The sequence below is a fragment of the Balaenoptera musculus genome, chromosome 17 (genome assembly GCF_009873245.2).
Source record: "Balaenoptera musculus isolate JJ_BM4_2016_0621 chromosome 17, mBalMus1.pri.v3, whole genome shotgun sequence".
Classification (NCBI taxonomy): Eukaryota; Metazoa; Chordata; class Mammalia; order Artiodactyla; family Balaenopteridae; genus Balaenoptera; species Balaenoptera musculus.
The window spans coordinates 51,237,957-51,254,719 of NC_045801.1; the positions used below are offsets into that span (position 1 = coordinate 51,237,957).

General features: G+C 36.2%; 1 protein-coding gene across 1 annotated transcript in view; it reads right to left on the reverse strand.

Moving 5' to 3' along the window:
- WWP1 (WW domain containing E3 ubiquitin protein ligase 1) overlaps nt 1–16,763 on the reverse strand; it is a 45,521-nt gene that overhangs the window by 1,062 nt on the left and 27,696 nt on the right. The window contains 6 exon segments of the mRNA XM_036830059.1: nt 5,781–5,853; nt 6,275–6,371; nt 8,894–8,998; nt 14,324–14,444; nt 15,164–15,304; nt 15,396–15,526. Of these exon segments, the coding sequence (XP_036685954.1) occupies nt 5,781–5,853; nt 6,275–6,371; nt 8,894–8,998; nt 14,324–14,444; nt 15,164–15,304; nt 15,396–15,526 (668 nt within the window).

The window sequence follows — 16,763 nt, forward strand, 5'->3', positions numbered from 1 at the left end:
GTCATGAGTCTCCCTAACTTCTCTTGGGTTAAAGAGTCCATTTCTTTCACTCACTCACCCACCAATTCATTCATCAGTTATTTATTGAGAATCTTTAATATATCAGGTATTTTTCCAGGAGCTGGTGATACAATGATGAAAAAGTAAAGTCCTTGTCCTCATTGAACTTACATTCTAGTGTGGAGACAGTCAATAACCAAATATATATTTTTGTCTTTTCAAATAACATCGTCATATGTATAACCGTTTCTAAAATAATATGCTTACAGTCTTGCTAGACTCAAAGAATTCCCTGCTGGGATTAACTGATGAAATATAGAAAATACTGAAAATGCTTAAAACATCAATGTATTGTTTTACAATTTACAAAGGTGTGAAATAACATTTAATTTTTTAAGATACAGCACTGAGTAGCTGGGTGGGTTAAGATTCAGGAGTTTTGGATTTCGGGTTTTGGTCCCCACTATTAGTGTCTAGTGAAATAGCTCTGAGAAGTCAAAACCTTTCTGTACTTTCATTTTCTCATGTGGAAGGTTTCTATAGATTATCCAGTTCCCTTCTACTACTCCTACCAGTTATCTGCCCTTGTAAGAGTCATGAAACCTGTAAATCAAGAAAGAGCCTTTTGAAACAAGGCAGCCAATTAAAATGGTATTCTTCTCAGACCACGTTATTCTGTTTGAAAAGTTGTTAATTTAACAGTAACAATTAAGAGGACTATATATCTTCCCATCATGTGCCCCCCTCCCCACCCCCACCTTTAAACTATGCCTCAAGGTAGTCTGATACTGAGCTGAGGTCAGGAGAAAATTTTTCAATAGAGCCCTATACTAACCAGTCACCTGCCTCTGTCAAATTGTCATTCTATTTACCAAATCTCCCCCATCTTTTCCCTCCTGATCATTTCTATTGCTGCTATATTTCTCCTATATATACTTCCCCATCATCTTTTATCTAGACCATCAGTATTTCCTGCCTACTGATCTTGCATCCTTTTTTTTTTTAACTTCTTCACAACCTATCTAGCCTTATATCACTGCCAGGGGTACTTTCTTTCTTTTTTTTTTTTTTTTAAGCACTGAAATAGTGTTACAATTCTATTACATCAAAGAATTTTCCAGAATTTATCACTAAGTTATTTAGACTTGAACAGAGCCAAATGATCCACTTCTGTTTTTCTTTTTTTTCTTTTTTTTTTTTTTGTTTGTCCTTGGAAAACTTTATGTTTACTATCTTTCATAAGCACTTGTGACCATCAAAGAAGACATTTTGTTTTAGGGGCTCCAAATCACCTATATCTTTTTTTTTTTTTTTTTTTCACACACACACACTGTATTTTATTTTTACAAGAGATAAATAGACTGACACCAAGCATTGTACATGGATGACCACAACAAAAGCAACAATGATTGCAATTACCAAACATGAAACACACTCATACTATGTCATAATATTGACATTCATAATGGTTTAAAAAACCTCTGCTGCTTCTAATGACTATGGATGGGGAAGTGGGGAAGGAAGCCTATGCTGTTTGGTATAGCCCCTATTAACTTATTTAATGTTCTACAAGCATACCACACACTTTTCTGTTCTATGACCATGCTCTTATGGCTCTCCTATGTTCTGGAATACCCTTTTCTGCCTATGATAATATTACTAAGAATCAGTCCAAATGCTACAACTTCCTCCAAGAATTCTCCTTGAACATGTTAAACAGACTTAATAATCCACCTCTCCATAAGCTCTTTTTTTTTTTTTCCAAAAGGACGAAGTAAAAATTTTATTTTTCACATGTGAGGACCTAGCAAATGCTGTTAAGTTCTTGGATTTGGTGAAAATTAAAACATTATACACAAATTATGGTCATGTTTATCCATGTATATAATATGGAAGGTGAATATATGTAGAGAGTTGGCATTTGTAATCCATAAGCTCTTTTTATTTCTGTTTTAGCATTTACTTTACTCTGTATTATGACTGACTTTTTTTCCATTAGATTCCAAAACCCACAAAGGCAGAGTCATCTCTACTCTCCTAACACAAATCCATTCTGTATACAGTAGACATTTTGTAAATGTTGAGCTGAACCACATAAGAAAATGTATTACTTAAAAACATCCAAAACAGGGTTCTGTTTTAAGACATCAGCCATTATGTTTTGTGCTGGCTTACAAAAGGACAAAGACATACTAAAATCTATTCATCTTTTATTGAGTACTTACTATGTGAATATCAGAATACTATTTTAAGTTTTATTTTAGCTTTTGTTTTAGTTTCAGCTTTGAGTAAAGTTTGCTACTTCTATTTTCTTATATATAAAAAGGGAAGACATCAATACTTTTCTCATGGACTCTAAGGGAACAGTACGCTATTGGCTTGCTATACACTGAATATAGCCTGTGGCACCCCTGCCCTGAAAGCTGCCACCTCACTAAGCAAAGCACTGGGGATGACAGCACTAGGACCCAATCTGAGAATAATCAAGACTGCTTCCACCATAGATTATGGCACTGCTTACCTCAGTCACTACCGAAAACTCAAGTCTTTCTGGATCATCTATTTTCATCTAAATTCTCATCCCAATACTGATCAATATTTCCCCTGATCTGAATTAAATCCCCACCTGTGTCCTCCATCTCAGACCTTTCCAATCCATTCTTTTGGACTTACATTTTATGATTTGCAGGCTTCTATAGTCTTAACAACTCCTCTCTTGACTTAACTGAAATCCAGCTAGTCTGAAATATTCTATTTCCTCTGCAGCCAGTCAACAAACTTTCCTCCTCTGAGGCAAACACAATCTGGCTATGCAACCTTCTTTCTGCACTTTTTGCTATCACCTGTTGACCATGTTCCTTCACTCACTGAAAGCTCTGGCACCTGCTTCATAGTCCTCTCATTCACATGGGTGACATGCAATGCCACAGCCTCTCAATTCTTGCCCTTCCTCAGTGACCTGTTCCTCTACTTCAGTATCATACCTTGAACCTTGTCATCACCAGTAAAGGAAATTACTAATATAAAACACTCTATTCTCTGATTATCTGTCTTTCCCAACTTATTTCAATTAAAATGCCAACCTATTAATCCATTACTTTCTCACCATCCTATCTTGTCCTCAGACTCTTCCTATCTTCACTTTTTACTTAAGCCACAGCCCATCATTATAATTACTTTAGAGGTCATGGTCCATCATTATAATCACTACCTTGCAAATATTTTAAAACCCTCTCTCTCCTTTTTGAACTTACTCAAACCCTGAATGAATTCAACCTTCTACTTTCTCATTCCTTGTACCTTAACAGTTGAAAATTACTGCTGGGAAAATCTGACAACTTAGGTAGATTAGTGTCACTTTAGATGAACTAGTAGCTCCAAGTGGGCAATCTAATGTTGTCCAGCATTCTCAGCCATATTTCTACTCTCTGACAGCTCTCCTTTTCTTTCTCCTCAAGTCTTTCCTTTCTTCACTGTTAGCCAGTGACCTCAACCTTATACCCTGAGAAAACAAACCAGCAGTGGATTAACTCTATTATTCTTTCACAAAATCTAAAATCTATCTATAGTTTACATCCAACTTTTCTTCCTCTTCTGTTACAACAAAGGAAATGTTCTTGTTTTTATAAAAGGTGAATTCCTTAACTCACACTCAAAATCCCAATTCTTTTCATCTTTCTTAAAGAATTATCTTCTTTGGTTATGAACTCTCTGTCCCTGCCTCAACAATCTCTCCTCTATTGGATTCACCAATTTAATCTAACCTGGTGTTCTCAAATGTTTTTGGTCACAGGATCCCTTTTCACATCTAAAAATATTGAGAAACCCAAAGAGCTTTTGTTTATGTGAATTATAGCTGTTGATATTTACCATATTATAAGTTAAAGCAAATTTTAAAAGTAATTTACTTTGAAATAAAAGTAAAATTTTTATGAAAAAAAGACTTTTCAAAAAAGTAGTGAAAAGAGTGACCTTGTTTCATATTTTTGCAAATCATTTTAATATCTGGCTTAACAGAAGACATCTGGATTCTGATACCTATGTGAGCATTTATTCTGTGGGACTATATTGTTTTGGATTAAGCATATGAAAACTGTCCCCATACAGATATGCAGTTAGAAAACAGAGATGTACTCAAGTCATTTTTTTCAGATAATTGTGGATATTATTCTTTGATAATATACTAAATTTGACAAGGTTATGCATAATATGGGTTTTGAAATCATATCAAAGAACTTTTTGTACTCTGTTATATGAAATCCACTGGTTTATTTTACACTTTGAATGCATGTTTTACCCATGCATGAGTTTGTAACATCATGCATCGGTCATTTGGAAATACTGGTTCACCAAGTTATAAAGAATTTTCAAATATTAAAAAAAAAGTCTTGGGAAGCTGTCAAGCTCAAGGTGGTATATACAAGTTTTCCAAAATTCTGGTTTTTGCAAGAAACCTCAATTTTATCATCAACAACAAATGCTGTTAGTTATTTTCCTTAAGGTGACAAGTTTTACTTCATTAATTTTCAAGGAAAAAAGTCTGAATAAACACAGTTTGTCTGTCATGTTTTCAAGTAGAAAAAAGTGTTCCAAAAAGAAAGCAAGCTGTTCAGCTTACAACTCAACAACTGCCTAAGAGCTTCCACTCAAGACAACCACCAAAGTGCTTTATGCAGACTTCCCATTTTGACATACAGAATGTTAAGCTACATACATACTTCAAGCATCAAGATTTAATAAAGTTAATAGTTTTTAATACTTCATAAAGAACAACCTTCAACAAGCCTGGCTTTTTTTTTGCTTTAAACGTCAAATGTGTGGTGTTGAAAAATACAGAGATAGCAGTTTTGTGCCACTGCCTTGACTTGTGCTAAGTCAACAGCAGTTGACCCACCATTACTTTGGTACCACAAGTGCAAATGTCAAAACAATAAAAAGGCAAAAAATGACAGTGTGAAAATAGTTTTGATCTCCTCAAAGAACCACGTACATTTAAGCCATCACCATCTTTTGCCTGGATGACTATAAGAGTTCTATAACTAATCTCCCCGCACTCACTCATCCAATTCCCTCTCTCCTCTGTTGCCAGACTGATTTTTCTTGGATCTCATTATCTGCTATTTAAAACTCTTCAAAGGCTTCTAATTGTTCTTAGAAACAAATTCCTTATAATAGCCGATAAGGCTCTACATAATTTAGCCCCTGCCTACATTTCCAAATTCTTTTATCCCCTCCCCTGATTCATTAAGTTCCATTCACACCAAGTCATCTCTTATTTCCTTGAAAAACGACCCTGTACAACGAGTGCACTTCCTCTGTTTCTTCCTACAGCATGCTATTTATCAAACTCAACTTAAACATCACTGTTTCCTAGAAACCTCCTTGACCACCCAATCCAGAGGAGGTTCCCCTCTAGTTGTTCTCTTGGTTTCCTTTGAAGGACTCCTAGCATTTGCAAAGAGTTGTTTACCTGTTTGTCTTTTGTGTCCCCATCCCCAGTGGAGCGCAAACTTCATAAAAGGCAGGGAGCACTTCAATCTCATTCTATACATAGTGGGTATGCTAAATATTTGTTGAATCAATGGATACATTTCTCAAGTATTTATATTAACCAATCATTCTAATGTGTTTAGTTATAGAATACTATATTAATCAGCCTGTTATCAAAATTGAAATTCTGACTACTTTAATGAATAAGAAATTATACTGGGTCTTACATTAAAAAAAAAAAAAAAAAAGACTCTGGCTTTCACCTTCCTATTTAAGATTCTTGAACTTACCATGTGTGGCTTCTTGGTAACCAGGTATCTTTGCCGACTTTTTCAATGCAAAATTTTTGAGGCCCATTACTTCCTAAATCAGGAAAATAAGACAAAATTTATCTGGTCCTTTAAACTTTTTGGTTTTGATAACTAGTCAAATAATAGAACATGTCACATAGTCAACCTGAATGATACAGAATAAACTACAATGTAAGTTACTTCTGCCTAGAGAAGCTTCTTATTGCTGCAAAGATCCAGCAATAAGAATTACAAAGTGGAAAGATAAGTATTTCTACAGAATCTTGCTCCCTTCACAAAGCAATGGCCAACCAGGCTTTGTGAGCAGACTTTCATTTTTGTCTTACAAGTGTATTCAATATTAACCATTAATTTGTCTTTCTTCTGGTAGATGCCCTACATAAAGCACAGAAGAATAATCCTTAGGTTCAAGTCTGTTGTATGTCTAAATGCCATTATTATCCCAAAATTATCTACAGAGAAACTGCATTTACCCATGAGCTCAGCAAATCCTCCTAGAGGTAAACGGCAGGTTCCAGTGACAAACTGCAGTAGTCGCATTCTTACTTCATTGTCTGTCTCTTTCACAAACTGTGTAACAAAATCAAATTTACTTTAATATAAAATAAATACTAGATTATCTTCAATAGTGAAAATAGTAGAGCCTTAAATTATTCTTAAATTTCTTCTGGAAACTTAAGAATTTAACTTGAAGAAGAAATTTAACACAAACTAGTTTTAAAACATATGTGGTAAGTGGCTGCAGCATTTATCATTTATTCAGGCTAGGCACTATGCTCAGTACACTATCAATCTTACTTCAATTAATCCTCACAATCACACCATAGGTTGGCCACTATTGTTATTATTATATCCATCTTACAGAGAGGAAATGGAGGCCTAGAAAGGTTGTCGTTTGTCCACAGTCAGACCACTGACCAGGGCAGATGTTGTGGCTGGGCTACACTATTACAGCTATCACCTGTTGAGGGCTCCTGCCATGTGCTGTGCCATATGCTTTTTGTGTATTTGGCCCTCACAACAATGTTATGAGATAGCTACTATCATTAGCATCCGCACTATACATGTATGAAAATGGAAGCCTGGAGAGGTGAAATAATTTGTCCTTCTCAAACTGCTAATAAGTAGCAGAACTAACATTTGAACTCAGGTCTGGTTGAGCTCTAAACCACTGTTATCCTGACCCGAGCCAACTACCCTTCTCCGCTGTAAGCTACCAAAGATGAACAAATACTTCCCAACTGCCACTTTCAATAGTTTGTTGTATTTTCTTCCACTAAACACCATTTTCCCAACTCTGTTCTTCATACTTGAAAACCTAAAGTATGCATTCTTCTAAAAATATATCTAGTTCACAGACTATCTCTTTTCAAAGTGGACATAAATGGGTAATGTGAAATACTGATCTGAATTGGTCTGAGTATCTTACAACAGAAGGCAAGGAACTTAGGGAACAGTCTGAGAGTAGAAATGTATCTTAAAAACAGGGACTAAACTTTAGCTAACAATAGGACAAAATGTTGTGCTAATTATGACCGAAACTGTTTCTGCACAGAATTGTGCTGAGGCAACATATTTCATCCAGACAAAGAAATACAGCTTATTACCAGGTCTGGCATAAACCTCACCACTGTCCCCAAAACAAACCCAATTCAGAAAACACAACTATTCATTTGGATTTACATAACCCAAGGCTTAAGCTCCTCGGGTATATAAATACAAAGTCCAAAGGGAAAGTCAGGGAACAAAAGGAGTAAGGAAGCTGGTAATGAGCCTAAAAGGGAAGATTACAGATACCTGCACACATTCTGTATGGGATGCAATTCTGATGTTTTAGGCTTGAAAATACAGTTATTCCTACCTTTTTGTTTATTTCTTTATTTTTTTTTTACAATAGATAATACATGCACATAGTGCGGAACTCAAAGGCAGTAGAAGGGCATAGCAGGAAGAGCAGCCCACACATGCACCGCTGCCTCAATGTCAGCTCTCCTCTGCAACTGCTGCTCGCGTGCCCTCTACCTTTACAGATGCTGTATTCATACACTAGCAGACCCTTTCTATATACAGAATATATATTTTCCTTTTAACCAAATAATATACACACCTTTTTTCCCTTAATATTGTATTGAAAAATATTATTCTCCAATATTTTTGTTAATTTGCATTAAGAAAAAGAATGATGACAAGGTACAGAATTACATAATGGATATATTACAATTTATTTACTCAGTTCCCCCTGATGGACATTTAGATGTCTCAAGTCTTCATTAGTGTACCAATAATGTAGCAATAAATACTCTGGTATGAGCCATTTTGCATATGTGAAGTGTATCCATAAGATAAATTTCTACAAGTGTCCACACTTCTTTAAAGTATGGAGCAATAAACACATGACATATCCTTATGAAAAGATGCAACCTTTGGAAAATCTTTCTATAGTTGTAACAGAGAAACCCAGGCTTTTCACCTGAAAGTGAAACAGTTAAGCACAAGTACACCAGATGTTCAGTTACTAAGTTGCTCAAATGAGTCTCAATTAGTAAATTTATGTGGATAATATCCCTGGCCTAGAGATTTTAAATTTCAAACAACACACAAACACAAACAAAAGAAAGGAGAGGGAGAGAGAGAGAAAGTGAGAGAGACAGAGAGAGAAAGGAGAGAGAGGAAAGAAAAGTCATTCCTGGACATTATCCTCTAGATTGTTCTAATTCCCTGGCATATTATCACCTTTAGAGGGAATTAAGTATCTGCACTGACTTTCTCATTAAAAACATACTTCCTCATTTACTTCTAGAATTAAGTGGAATTTATAGAATACTTTCATACTACTAGAAAAAAATGTTGTACCTACAACTATTACCATTAAACTATTATTTAAAGAAGACAGTCATTTATTCTTTCATTTAGGAAATAAGCAATGGAAAATCCTTTAACAAGTATTCACACTATCCACTTCTGACTTAAAATTCAAAGACTAAATACCATGTCTAAAAGCAGTCTCAACTTTAAAAGTGAACTGTTTTCAAACCCCCGTTTCATTAGAAAACATTTTGAGTACTTTGATTCAAAAAGATAAAAGCAAATACCTGCCAAAACCAGATGATTTGCTTGCTGTTTCTGGTATAATGTCGATACACGGTGTTTCTCTGCCAATCTGCTAAGTCAACCTCCTGCATGCCACACAACATGACCTGGGAAAGGAGCACAGTATCAGGTCACAGTAAAGATTTAGTGAAGAGAGTAACCATATGACTGAAATCTGCTAATGTTCAGCTATGCACATGCATAATTATGTAAACAGCTATGTGTACATCAAATAAAGGTCACAGTAAGCTAATCCAACAAAATTTGTGGCAATTTAACATGCAGAATTCTATGGTACTTTATCTTACCCATGTTTACTGAACTTAAACTGAAAACATTTAAAGTAACTATTCATCAAGAAAAACATCAGCTGTGTGCCAAAACAATCTCTTTTACTATAAATACATCCCAAATTAGATATACAAATTACAAATAAGTTTCAAACATAAATTTCTAGTTCTTTTTTATAAATCTATGCTACCTTATCTATTTAAAATTAAAAATATACTAACCTCTTGTTATTCATCTATCCAGGCTTTGGGAAAAAAATATTCTACATACGTGAAATTTTCAAATAACTCCAATTTATTATATATGGGATGAAAACTATTTTTGGCATAATAAAATAAAAAGTATAATACTTAATTTATTTCTCATAAGTCAACTATGATCTATAATTTACATACAATAAAATGTGCATATTTTAAGTACAGAGTTAGATGCTTTGATAGATGTACACACCTGTGTAACCACTACCATAATCAAGAGGTAGAATATTTCCATTGTGTCCCTTGTCGCAGTTAAAACCACCATCCTTATCTTTGGCTCTAGGTGATCAACGATTTCACCACAGACTAGATTTTTGAGAATATGAGACAATACTAAACATATCCCCCCTCTTTTCTGTTTTCTTTTCCCGCTTAGCACAATGTTTATGAGATTCATCCACGTTGTTGTGGGTACCAGTACTTCTTTCATATTGCTGAGTGGTATTTCATTATATAAATATACAACAATTTATTTATCCATTCCCTTGTTGATGGACATTTAGGTCACTTCAAATTTTTGATTTTGATGAATAAAGTTGTGATGAACACTTATGGAAAAATCTTTGTGTGAAAATATATTTCGTTTCCACATGAGTAAACACCTACTAGTGGAACTGCTAGGGCATAAAGCTGATGTATGTTTAACACTGTAAGAAACTACCAACAGTATCCCAAAGTGGTAATTCATTTAGTTTGAATTTGCAATTCCCCAATGACTAGTGAGCATCGAATGTTTACGTGCCATCAGTATAGCTTCTTGGGCTTCCCTGGTGGTGCAGTGGTTAAGAATCCGCCTGCCAATGCAGGGGACACAGGTTCGAGCTCTGGTCTGGTAAGATCCCACGTGCCACAGAGCAACTAAACCTGTGCGCCACAATTACTGAGTCTGCGCTCTAGAGCCTGCGAGCCACAACTACTGAAGCCCGCGCGCCTAGAGCCCGTGCTCCACAACAAGTGAAACCACTGCAATGAGAAGCCTGTGCACTGCAACGAAGAGTAGCCCCCGCTCGCCACAACTAGAGAAAGCCCACACACGGCAACGAAGACCCAACACAGCCAAAAATAAATAAAATAAATAAATTTATTAAAAAAAATACACAGCTTCTTTTGTAAAGTGAGTCTTTACTCACTTTAAAAAAATTGTCTTTTTACTGAGTTACAAGTTTTTAATATATTCTGGATACAAGACCTTTGTCTCAATAGTTTCTCTCAGTGTGTAGGTTGCCTTTTCATTTACTTAACAGTGTATTTTGACAGGAGGTTTTTAGTTTTGATGAAGTCCAACATCCTTTGTGGGTGTGTGTGGTCTACTGCTTTACTGTGTTCTTCCTAAGACACTTCTGTCTACACTAAGATTTTTCTATGTTTTCTTTTTAGCTTTCATATTTATATTTATGATTTATTTTAAATTAATCTTTGTTTATGAGCTGAAGTAGGGGTTAAGATTAATTTTCTTCCACATGAATATCAAGTTGATCCAGCATCACTTGTTTAAAAGACTTTCCCTTTCTCCATCAAACTATATTACTTTTGATGAAAACCAATCGACAATATACATATGGGTCTACTTCTGGACTCTCTAAGTGTTCCACTGATCTCTTTGTCTATCCTTGCACAAATACCACACTATCTTAATTACTATGGCTTTATAATAATTCTTGAAATCAGGTAGTTAACATCCTACAAGCTTGTCCTTTTTCAAAATTGTTTTGGCTTATCTAGACCCTTTGCATTTCCTTGTAATTTTAGAACTAGCCTGTCAATTTCTATAGAGGATTCTGCTGGGATATTGACTGGGATTGCATTGAATATACAGCTCAATTTAGAGAAAACTGACATATTTACAATATTGAGTCTTCTAATACATAACATGGTATATCTCTCCACTTACTAAAGTCTTCTTTAATTTTTCTGAGCAATGTTTTAAGTTTTTAGTGTAGAGTTCCTACAGGCCTTTGGCTAAATTTGCTCATTTTTTTGATGCTTTAGTAAATGAAACTTTGAAATTTCAATTTCTAACTGTTTGCTGCTAGCATATAGAAGATATACAAATGATTTTTAAAATCACTGACCTTGTACCCTACAGTCTTATTAAATTCACTATTATTTCTAGTAGTTTTTTTGGTAGGCCCCTTAGGATTTTCTAAGTCAACAATCATGTTATCATCTGTGAATAAAGGCAGTTTTACTGCTTTTCAATCTTTTCTGCTTTTTGCGTCTACTTTGCCTTACTGCATTGGCTCAGGAATCTGGTACAATGTAGAACAAAAGTGGTGAGAGTGGACATCTTTGCCTTGTTCCCATCTCAATGAGAAATATTCAAGGTATCACCATTAAGAATGATGTTAGGGTTTATCTTTTTTGTTGATGCCCTTTATCAAACTGAGAAAGTTGCCTTCTATTCCTAGTGTGATGAGAGTTTTTTTTTTTTTTTTTTTAATTATTTATTTATTTATTTATGGCTGTGTTGGGTCTTCGTTTCTGTGCGAGGGCTTTCTCTAATTGTGGCAAGCGGGGGCCACTCTTCATCGCGGTGCGCGGGCCTCTGGCTATCGCGGCCTCTCTTGTTGCGGAGCACAGGCTCCAGACGCGCAGGCTCAGTAATTGTGGCTCATGGACCTAGTTGCTCCGCGGCATGTGGGATCTTCCCAGACCAGGGCTAGAACCCGTGTCCCCTGCATTGGCAGGCAGATTCTCAACCACTGCGCCACCAGGGAAGCCCAGATGAGAGTTTTTTAATAAAGAATGACTGTTTTATCTTCTTAAAGTTAAAACAGATTTTAACCTGTAAAAAGGGGCATGGCATGATTATGAATAACCATTATTTTGGATAATGGTGTGAATATCCCTTATTGTGGTATTATTCATGGTTAAGAGAGATAATGAATGGGAGTAGAAGAATAAGAGGAGAAAAGTCAAGGCAAAGCAAAACAAAACAACACAAATGTCCATTTTCTCACAGCTCTGTACTATGAGCTAAAGGTAAATCAGTAATCAATAAGGGCTTTAGTCTCCTTCTCTGTGTAAGGAAATTATCATATGGCCAAACTATTTCACAAGGCTCTATGTAAAGACTGTAAACGCTGCCAAGGGTGATATAAAGTATGCACCTATTAATATCCTTCTCGATTTACTGTTTCAGTTTCATCTCAGCTCTAATGTCAGGCTCTTGCCGTAACATCCCTCTTTCACTGAGTGGGCCTCTTAAGCAGGAGTTCTTAATCAGGGGTATGGAATATTTTAGGTATATGCATTTCAAGTATACAGAGTTGTTTAATTTTCTTCAGATTCTTAAAGAAGTCGGTGATTTAAAATATGATTAATACTACTCTAAAAAGTATCTTCCATTCTACTAATGCATTTCTGCTAATTTGTGTAAGCAAGCTATTAAGAGATGTTAACCAGGTTTACAGAGTCTACAAGTATTCAGGCTCAGAGTCCTGATTTTCATATACTTCCCATGTCAGAGTTTCTAGAAGGCTAATTCCTACATAGGGATATTACTGTATAAAATTTAAAATGCTGATTTTTCATATGCACATTTGATTACACGAACAAACCAAGTTTCTTAATAGAGAACCAAAGATGGCTGAAGTTAAAATACTGCCCCCCAAAGGAGGTGGGGGGAAATGCAAACACCTTCCTAATGCCCTGCCTGTGTTCTAATCTATGTGGAGAAGACTTGGAGAATTCACAGTAACTAATCATTAGGGAAATACAAATCAAAACCACAGTGAGCTATCACCTCACATCCATTAGAATGGCTATTATTAAAAACAAAAACAGAAAATAACAAGTATAGGCAAAGATGTGGAAAAGTTGGAAGCCTCACATACTTTTGGTGGGAATGTAAAATGGTGCTGCCGCTATGGAAAACAGTGTGGCAGTTCCTCAAAAAGTTAACTAGAGAATTACCGTATGATCCAGCAATCCCACTCCTGGGTATATATTCAAAAGAACTGAAAGCAGGGTCTCAAAGTGATATTTGTACACCCATGTTCATAGCAGCATTATTCACAATAGCCAAAAGGTGGAAGCAACCCAAAAGATCCATTGACTGATGAATGGATAAACAAAATGTGGTATATATGTACAATGGAATATTACTCAGTCTTAAAAGGACAGAATTCTTACATATGCTACAATATGGATGAACCATGAGGACATTATGGTAACTGAAATAAGCCAGTCACAATAAGACAAATACTGTATGATTTCACTTATATGAGGTAACAAGAGTTAGTCAAACTCCGAAACAGGAAGTAAAATGGTAGTTGCCTGGGGCTGGGGAGGAAGGGAAATGGGAGTTGTTTATATAGTACAGAGTTTCAGTTTTGCAAAATGAAAAGTTCTGGAGATTGGTTTGCACAATACTGTGAATATACTTAACATTACTGAACTGTACATTTAAAACATTCAAGATGGTAAATTTTTATGTTGTGTGTATTTTATCACCAAAACAAAAAGAAAAGGAAAGAAAAGAAAAGAAAGAAAAAAAGCATTTCTGATATATTGTACTTCTAACAATTCTAAAGTACAGTTAAGACCACTAAGAACTCATGACTTAGAAATCTAATCTTTGGGGTAACTCACTACTAAACCAGGAGTTCCCCAAATTATTAATAAGGTTGCACTCACTCTTTAGGAGCCCTAACAGTTGGCATTGATTGATGATTCTGTGCTCATGACATCAGTACATTTTGGAGAACTTAAGACCCTTACCCAATGCTGGGATTTTAGTACCCCCTGAACATTTGGATGAATGAGAGAATTGAAGATTGTGCCACAGGATTTTAAAACCTGTGGACATTCTTTTGTAAAAGTGTAACAACAATTCCTCCTCCCATTAACATTCCCTATAATAGCATAATAAAAGATCCTAACCTCCAATTCTTTTTCATCAAAGTACTGCAGCCACTGAAGGGGAACAACCTCATTAAAACCATCCAGGAAAGCTTTGGTCTGTTCTTGTACTCCTCGAGAAAAACGCCACTCTGTCATTAAACTGAAAATAAAGATGGTATTTAAAAACAGGTAATTTGTATGTGAGGTAAAAGGCTAAAACACAGAGTACTCTTAACCATCATTAAAAAGAAAGTGAAGAAAATCAGTATGCTGTATGAATCGTAGAATTCAAGAGAACACAGTTTCAAACAGAAGTTGTGAGCACTAGTAAGAGTAAGTTAAAAAGGGAAAGTGAGATGGAATAGGAAATGAGCATTAGAGTGCTTAGGCAGGTGTGGCTCCAGACTTGGTTTTGCTACGATCGAACAGAGCACCTCTGTCTCCTCATCTAGAAATGAAGAGGCTGCATGGGCTTTGTAAATTCCTTTTTTAGCACCAACGTTCTCTGATTTTTGATCGGGACAAAGGTAGGATGCATACAGCAGGTGGCAGTGGGAAAGTGAAGGTCATCATACATACTCTTATTTCAAGAACACTGGTACTGTTGAGAAGAACTTAAATGTATGTCAGAGGCAAGGGAACTGGGGTGGGTTTTTTTGTTTTTTTACTACATTTGATTTTTGAGCGGTGTCAGAGCATGTTTATGAATTGAGAGGAAGACTGAGTAGAGAGAAAATGATTAAAAAGGATAAGTGAAAGAGGGAATGAATGTGGAACATCTTCCCAGAGGCGCAAACAAGGGATAAAGGTAAGGGTATAGATAGTTCTAACATGCTCTAGTAGTTATAGAAATTAAGGTCAATCAGGTAATCACCTTACCCAATATATTCATCTTTATTCTCCTCCGTCACCAGGATATTTGAACCTCCCAACTTCAGGTCATGTGAAGTAACTTTTCCCAAAATCTCCATGTCAACAGAAAAGTACATTTCTAAGCCACATTCTTCAATGTTGTTGTCTCTGGGTGATATAAATATATACAACCACTAATTAACAAAATATGTAAAACTGATTTCATGAAAATACCTTATTGAAAGATAAATCTTCAAACCTTATCCAGATAAGGGAATTATAAATTCAGTATCATAGATTCCAATCCTTAATAGTCAGTTTTTTACTTAGCATACGCTTGTAGAAGGGTAAAGAGAAACCAGTATCAATGAACTTTCCATGAAAAAGTGCCTGCCAGAAAAACAAAAAATGTTATTTAAAAATTACAAAGTAACAATTTTCTTATTCAGAGCACAATGATAACAGAGAAATCATGAGGCTTTACAGGCAAAAAAGTAATAAGTAATCAGCATAAAGCATGAAAACTAAAATATTATATAAAATGCTAAGTATGAAAAACAAATTTACAGAGTTAAAACAGCATCTCTTTAACTGAGGTCAACACTTAGCTCTATCATGTCCTACCCAAAACTGTAAAAGAGGATGACAATTGGAGCTTTATCAAACCCCCACTCTTCTAATATGTTTCACGAATTACATTAACCCCACTGGATGGAGAAATGAAGGCATCTCAGGGCCCCCGTGCATGCACCTGGAAAGACCCCACCCCCGCTTTCTTATCCCACAGTTGCCGAAGAGATCTTCAAGACCAACCCCATCACGCCTTCACTCCTATTCACAAGAGTCAACGCAGGAAGTCCCAGACCTGCAGTACCTTGACTCTCACCACCATCTGCCTGTCCACTTTGATATCTGATTCCATGTCTCTCATCTCCCCAAACTCTCAAAACCATCTACTGTGTTTCGCCCTCTGAAGCTCATGATCCATCGTATTAGCAAAATCCCCCACATCCTCCACTCATTCTTTGAAGATCCTTTAGCATCTTGTTGTAACACAAATCTGGCATTTTTCTGAGGACCCTGCTTCCTTTCAAATCCTCTCAGCGGGGTGGCTGTTTCTCTCCTATCCTCCCTCATGTCACCAGGCCTAGGAATGGGGTGTGTGTTGCTTCTCGTTACTAATGTCACCTCCCTAACCCGCCCCAGCTTTCAAGCCCATGCCACCCCACTGCCTTCGTGGCTCACCACCCCCCGCCTCCTTGCTGCAGTCATCCTTAGGTCTCCGGGTTTCTCCCCTTTACTCCTTCAATGCTGTGTTTTTAGACATGACCACCATCATTTTGAAGATTTCAACATCTACACTGATGATTCTTTTACTACCCTGGCGTTATAGTCCTTTCCAAGATCTTAGTCTTTAACTTAGCTAAACATTCTCAACACCATACCCTAGACACTGTGATTGCTAGCTGTAATCCTGCATAAACTCAGTTCCAAACACCTAATTTTCCAGCTCACTGCCCTTAGTAGTAACACCAGCAACGTTTGACTCCACTGGGATCTAAAAAAATCAGGGAACCTGTTACCTTATCACTCTCTCTCTCAGCCCCCTCGTGAAGTTCTCTCTCCC